General features: G+C 58.4%; 4 protein-coding genes across 4 annotated transcripts; all 4 read right to left on the reverse strand.

Moving 5' to 3' along the window:
- Window positions 1-78: 78 nt before the first annotated feature.
- CSUI_010643 (uncharacterized protein) lies at window positions 79-467 on the reverse strand. The gene has a single exon (XM_068070745.1). It carries the CDS (start codon window positions 379-381, stop codon window positions 232-234), a length of 150 nt encoding a protein of 49 aa, XP_067917275.1. The 5' UTR covers window positions 382-467; the 3' UTR covers window positions 79-231.
- Window positions 468-3,265: 2,798 nt separating this feature from the next.
- Window positions 3,266-4,492, reverse strand: CSUI_010644 (uncharacterized protein). Its single transcript, XM_068070746.1, has one exon. It carries the CDS (start codon window positions 4,395-4,397, stop codon window positions 3,756-3,758), a length of 642 nt encoding a protein of 213 aa, XP_067917276.1. The 5' UTR covers window positions 4,398-4,492; the 3' UTR covers window positions 3,266-3,755.
- Window positions 4,493-4,561: 69 nt separating this feature from the next.
- On the reverse strand, window positions 4,562-4,953 carry CSUI_010645 (uncharacterized protein; the record flags this gene model as incomplete). The annotated part of the gene is made up of 1 exon (XM_068070747.1): window positions 4,562-4,953. A coding segment is annotated over one exon (183 nt), but the record flags the coding sequence as incomplete, so codon positions are not given.
- A 396-nt stretch (window positions 4,954-5,349) lies between these two features.
- Window positions 5,350-6,280, reverse strand: CSUI_010646 (uncharacterized protein; the record flags this gene model as incomplete). Its single annotated transcript, XM_068070748.1, has 2 exons — window positions 5,967-6,280; window positions 5,350-5,802 (listed from the first exon to the last, which is right to left on the reverse strand). Coding segments are annotated over exons 1-2 (492 nt in total), but the record flags the coding sequence as incomplete, so codon positions are not given.

Here is a 6,280-nt window from a genome sequence, read left to right on the forward strand (position 1 = left end):
TTTCCGCTCACCGACACCCGATCGTCGGCTGGAACTCCACCTGAACCCCCGAGACCACGTCCGCAAATCACGCGAAATGTCCGGAATTGCGCAGGTGTCCACAACAGTCGGCCTCTTTACAACGCCTGGGAAAACATGTCGCGCGCGCACTCCCGGCTGACCGAGACGCCGGCGCACACACCCAACAACTGCCTACGACACTTTCCCGAGATGCCGCCTCCCTCCTCTGAGTTACCTGAGGCACTGCCCTGAGTCCCTGAACTTAAGAAAGAGTCGGGACCGACGCGCTCCAAAGCGTCCGCACATCGTAGGCCGTCTAATGCCAACAAGCTCCTGAACACCCGCTTGACACGCAGAAACGCAGGGATCGTGTCGTGTCATCTCTCTCGGTGGCCGGAGGTCCACAACCACTTGACAGCCGGCGCGTCATTGGGCACAGGACAGTTCTTGTTTCGACGGCTACACCCCGGCACGGGAAAGCCCCAGGGAAACCTTACCGACTCCATAGAAACAACCCAAGCTTCAATTTTCTCAGAAATGTCGCCCACATCCTTCCTGTTTCTTAGTCGCGTGCACGGGCCGCGATCTCCGTCTCTACTACGTGATGCGCCGCCCGGGTGGCACGACAGCGGGGGACCACCAGAACAGATAAGGAGAAGCCCATATATCAACAGAAGAAACGGAAAACACATCACCATGGCCCGGGTTTCTGCCGCGCGCGCCCTGTCACTCGCGACCCCACCTATCCGCATGTTGTACTCTCCTGTTTCTTTTTTCTTTCTTCTTATAAAGAAAGAGAAGAGATCAATCCAATCAGTTCTGTCCGCTAACTCGGAAAGAATGTCTAAAAAAGTCTGAGTACCTGAAGTGCCATGCCACCGGGTATGACAAGAAGTCTCCAGCCGGGAGGGGTCTTTCCTGGGGATGTGCTTTGTTTCCATTCTCTTCACGAGACGGTACTAACTGCGACCGTCTCCATGAGTGGATAGCTGCGAACCATGGTCTACGGGTGACTCGGCTGACGATGACGGGTGCTGAAGGTGTCGACGTGGTTGAGAGTGTATGTGAGTGTGTGGTGTGCCTAGAAAGTGCTGATGACGGAGTGCGCGGAGTTCCACGCACACAAAAATATCTCCCGAAGTTCTGCCCGTGTGTCTTTTCTCTACGAGCCAAGAGTAAGGAGTGACGATTCGGGATGGAAGCCTGGATCAAGAGTCCGACAGACTGACCACAGTCGCTCGCTCTCCGAAAACAGAGGGTTTGGCCACAGCTGGGGAGAGGTGCCCACGTTGCAAAGAACTTACGGGCAGCCCGTGACAGACGATTGCCGTGCACTGCTCAGAAGCACAATCCCTAGCACTCACGCTCTGAAGCAACGACAAGGCCGGGGCCTGTGGCAAGGGGCAGGGTACAGTGGGAATCGAGAAAGCTACGCGGTTGATTCGTGGCAAAGTCAGCACAGGTCGCTGGGGTTTCCCTGCACCGGAGGGATGAATCCAAAAAGGCTGGGAGCGCGGGTCTCGCAGAAGCCAGATCTACGCTTAGAGCGCGCTTGTTTCACCTTCCGCTTTGGGGACAGAAGCTGATTGTCACCCAGCAGAAACTTCCTTTGCTAGAAGCACTCCTGGGAGTGTTTTTAGCACCGGTGCACTGGATACTTTGGAGAAAAGTGGGATGTCAAGAAATGACCTACAGAAGAAACAAGTCTCCAGATCGCGGCCTCGTGGTAGAACGTCTTGCTCATACTAGTAACAAGGAACACGTAGCCAGATCCCAAACACTGATGGTACTACGTAGGAACAGAGATCAGCCTTGCTAGTGAATGCATCGCCGGGCATCGTCTGCACAGGGTACGGCCACTTGTGACACCTCTTCGCCGTTTTTTTATGAAAAGCTGCACGTGTTACGAGCCACGTGTGGCACCACGGCGCGAGCCAGAACTCCGGCTCGTAGCTACTTGAATTCCATGCTGCGGGCACTCTGCCTGGAATGATGACGACGAAAGCCTGCCTGGCGCGCTTCATTGCCAGCGCGCCATGCAGCACTGTGCAGAGCAACAAACGAGGGCCCACAATTGTCTTCTGGTAGCCTTCGAGGCGCGCCAGGACACGCCCCAGGCCGCCCCGATGTGTTCCGAAAATAGCCCTCGCCCCAAGTGGCCATCTTAAAGGAGGCAGCGGCACATGCAAACGCGCTCACCATCCACCGGGGTCAAACACGCTGCGTCTCCATACATGGGCGGGCAGCGAAGCACCCACAGGGTTACACATCGCACACAAGGCCCTCCACGCCATAGGTGCGCCTGACACTGAGGACACACGCTCGAGATCGGACCTAGTCCACTGAACAGAAGGCACTGCGCGTCCCATACAATCACACTATCTGCTGACACTCTTGCTGTCTCAGTGCAAGTAACCCCGAGTTCACACGATAGAGCGCTAGTCGCAGACGCGTGCCGATGGAGGCGGGGTGCTGAGACACCGTGTCCGGTGTCTGGATTTTAGAATGCTCATTGCTCGTGTCCTACTCGCATCACTGGCAACTGGCGGACTGGCTTCACAAGAGCACTTCCTCGAAAGCGGCCAGTCCCTGTGTCGCCCGTCCGTCCCCGCCCTTTCTTTCATCCTGACACGCAGGTCTCATCGGACTTGGCCCGAATAATGTCGTGCCAGTACCCCCGACAATGCCTTACCTCCAGTACGAGAGCGTGACGCACGTCCCGTGAACGCAGCCGTCCCCGAGACCCCAGTGTCGACACCCCGGACCCTCTCTGGCCCGCTGTCATCTCGCACCGGCTGCGCGGTGGGTCTGTGCCGCGACGGACGGAGAAACATCGGGACGAAGACGCGCCGGCATCCCCTACGTACTCTCTTTCGAGCCTGCGGAGGTGTGGCACAGTCGATGTTCCGGCACTAAGTGGTAGACACTATCCTCCACTTTTAGGGACGGAGAAGCGTCCACATTCGTGTGAGATGTCGTACAAGCGAGCACACGGCCGTCAGTTCCGCGGCATCAGTATGTTAGTTAGTGCGACGTCTGTTCAGATGACGATGATGAGGAAAAAAAAAACGCCAGCCCGCGCGCCCTGCAGGACCTCCGGGTTTCTGAAATAGCCGTCGACCCCCCGTGCCCTTCTGACACGAAGGCAGCGACCCATGCGAACGCGCTGCGGATCCTCCGGTGTCAGACACGCTGCGTCTCAATGCAGAAGCAGGCGGCGCGGCCCATGTGGGAGTAACGCCAAGCGAGCCGCTGGTGGACAGCCGGCCGAATACAGATATGATGGTTCGCGCAGCTTTCTTAGGAAAGTCGCGGCGTTGCCCAGGTGCTCGCGTGATCTCCCTTTGCTCTTCTCAGTTTTTACCTTCTCTCATGGTGCTCTGTCCGTGCCGGAGACTCGTAAAGGGGTGATTTTACAAGTAGCGCGTCCATGTGGCGGAACGGATTCTGCGTGTAACGCTTTTCCCACCGTACACGGTCCAGCTGCCATCTCTGTGTCCTCGGTGTCTGTCTATGCCGCAGTGTGGTGAATCCTTTGCATCGACATATGCGAGGGTTCTAAGAAAGTCCCCTCAAGTTGATGTAAAAGGACGAAAGCGACGGGAACGATGAAGCGGGGCAGCATACTGGATATGCCGCTGCCTGTGGAGCAAGTTGTTCCGTGGTCCTCTCGTACCAAATCACATAGCGGTCATCCCCCGTGCTCGCAACCATACGGTCCCGCGCGATGACGGTTGACGACACCGAGACACCGGCTAGGGACCATGTTCATGGGGGAGCCGAACCGACTGGGCAGCACACGGAAGAGAAACACAAAGTGAAACCAAAGGGTTTGGCCTTAGGGCGAGCCGGCCGGAAGACAACCCAGAGATCCGTCGACCCAAAAGCGCGGAGGTGTACAAAAAACGCAGCCGCCCGATCGCGGGAAGTGCAGGCACACAGTTCAGCAACAGCAGCGTAGTAGAGACCTCGCGGCCACAGCAGTAAGCCGACACCAGGCGTCGTCCCTCTGTCCGCTGCTTGGACCGCCGGTGTCCGGGCAAGCCAGCCGGTGCACCACTGCACCGTAGATCTGAAATCTTGACACGCCCGACCCAGCAACCCTGCACGTCCTTGCCGCAGCGGCCAAGATCACCTCCACTACAGCCTACGCGCCCTCTCGGCCGCTTTACGGCCTCCCTGAAAACCCGTCTTCGCCAGACGCCGCCCCGATCCAGTATACACTGCCAGATATGTACTAGCCCGCCGTTCCGGTCCTCGGCGTCGTCACTGCCGCCGGCCCAGACGTTATCCCGAAGGTCGGCAGCTATCTCTCTCAGGCTACTCACTCTCTGCGTTGTGCGCACCTCCGCGTTGCCGTCGTAAACACTTTGTGATACCGGCCCTCGCGGCCACATAAACGGCCCAGGAGCGCCTCACTTCGTCGCCTTCCACCGTTAAGAGTGAACTAAGTGCGAAGGTTCTGTAAGCGCGTTGACGCGTCCGCCATCTGCACGCTACGCAGCGGCCAGGAGCCTCTCTTTGAGTTTATACCGTCACGGTACTCGAAAAACAATCCGACTGCCTCTGATACCGCGTCACCGCGTCGCGCAGACGCTGACCGTGAGGTGCCCCACTAGTTACGAATGTTGTTCTTGGGTGGAACCCACCCCGAGGGCTACGATCCAGGGTCGCAGGTGCGGTGGTGACAAGCTACCAGTGTAACTCCTCTGTAGCCGGTGGGAGGCTAGCTAGTTCCGAAGTACCGGAGCCCCGACACCCGCAAGGGTCACACAAACAATCTGAACACCCTGGGATGCCGCAAGCGCAACTTTGTCCACCAGATCTTCGACTGTCCGAGCAATGCAGCCAACTCACGGAGAACTTTCCTGAGCCACCGCGCTACCGCTCGACCCCTTGGTATACCACAGGCTCGACACAACGCCGAGCTTCCCTTTTGGACACGTCCGGGAGTGATCCCTAAGCTGCCGTGCGCACGACTCCTGGCCCGCCAGCCAGTTAACCGGCTGCGGCAGTTATCGCACGAACCGATCAGCAGCGCCGTGGTCCCGAAAAGATGGCTCAGCGGGGACGCCAAAACGTCGCAGTCACCAGTCATGCTGGGCACTTTCGCCAGTAGCTTTGCGGTGGCGTTGACCGACGTCTTCCCTTGTGCATGGCCTTTCAGCCTCGCAGCTCCGCAGCCGGAGAGGGGTCCCACGAGACAATTTCACGAGCACCAAGTGGCGCTCAGCTTGACGACAAGACTTCATGGGCAGTCGCGCGCCGTGCATGTATGTAGGCGAACAGCACCTGCAAAGTCTCCCACGAGCAAGTCCTGGATGAAGCATCACATGGCTTCAGTAACAGAACCAGATTCAGTCCTTCCCCCCGCGGCCGTCAACTTGGGTTGATCTCGGCGTCTTCTCGGCCTGCTCGCCGGACAACGGTGGTGCTGCGGCGGCCGGCTGTCCCGGAAGCAGGTGTACCCAACCCACCGTATTGGATCAAATCGTGCGCCGAGCGCGGCTAATGCGGACGCACACTGCGGCGTAGCGCCCTTCCAGAGGCCATCCGCGTGATGACGGGACTTAGTAGCGGATCCAATGGCACTCAAGAGTAGCTCGGCCAGAAACCGTGCAGTGGCCAAACGAGTCTCTGAGGACAGTCGCGGGCTGTCGGGCCCCCCACGGCTGTGCACAGCCGCCTGCCCCTTCACGTCCAGGTTTTTTTTTGCGCCGCTCTTGCGGCCGGGCCGGTACCCGTCGTCGATGCAAAAGGAAGAGAGGCGCGTCCGCGCAAGGCACGTCACCTTACTTTCAGCTGGAAGGAATTGCACAGCACCGTCTCAAGAAACCAGCAGCACCATCGGGGACTCGAAACAGAGGCTGCGCAAAGAAGGGTAACGGAACTCAGCAAGATGGGCTCACCGAAGGGAGCCGCGTCATAACTTGCCTTTCTCCGTAACCACTCCAGGAGGCGCCTACCGGATGCGACAGTAGCACTACACTTGCGCCTAGCGAGCATATCCCGAAGACGAATTGCAGTACGCTCCCCGTGCTCACGGTCTAGTATCACACAAAGTGGGCTGTCATGCGAGTTCGACCTCGGTCTGTTTTTTCGCACACCCTGTCATACCACTGCTCTCCACCCATCCGCTGCCTCCCTGTCCACCCGACCCGGGCACACCAGGAGTGAATAGAGCTCGAGCTTGGATTTAGAATGCCGAAGTCCTCTAGCTTGGACGCGGTCACATCAAAAAGGACGGGCTACAGTAGAGCCGCTCGACTGGACGCGAGAG

Source organism: Cystoisospora suis (genome assembly GCF_002600585.1).
Source record: "Cystoisospora suis strain Wien I chromosome Unknown contig_7921, whole genome shotgun sequence".
In the NCBI taxonomy this organism is placed as follows: Eukaryota; Apicomplexa; class Conoidasida; order Eucoccidiorida; family Sarcocystidae; genus Cystoisospora; species Cystoisospora suis.

Coding starts and splice junctions, on each gene's coding strand:
- CSUI_010643 (XM_068070745.1), bottom strand. CDS start 381: ATGACACGACACGATCCCTGCGTTTCTGCGTGTCAAGCGGGTGTTCAG.
- CSUI_010644 (XM_068070746.1), bottom strand. CDS start 4,397: ATGTGGCCGCGAGGGCCGGTATCACAAAGTGTTTACGACGGCAACGCG.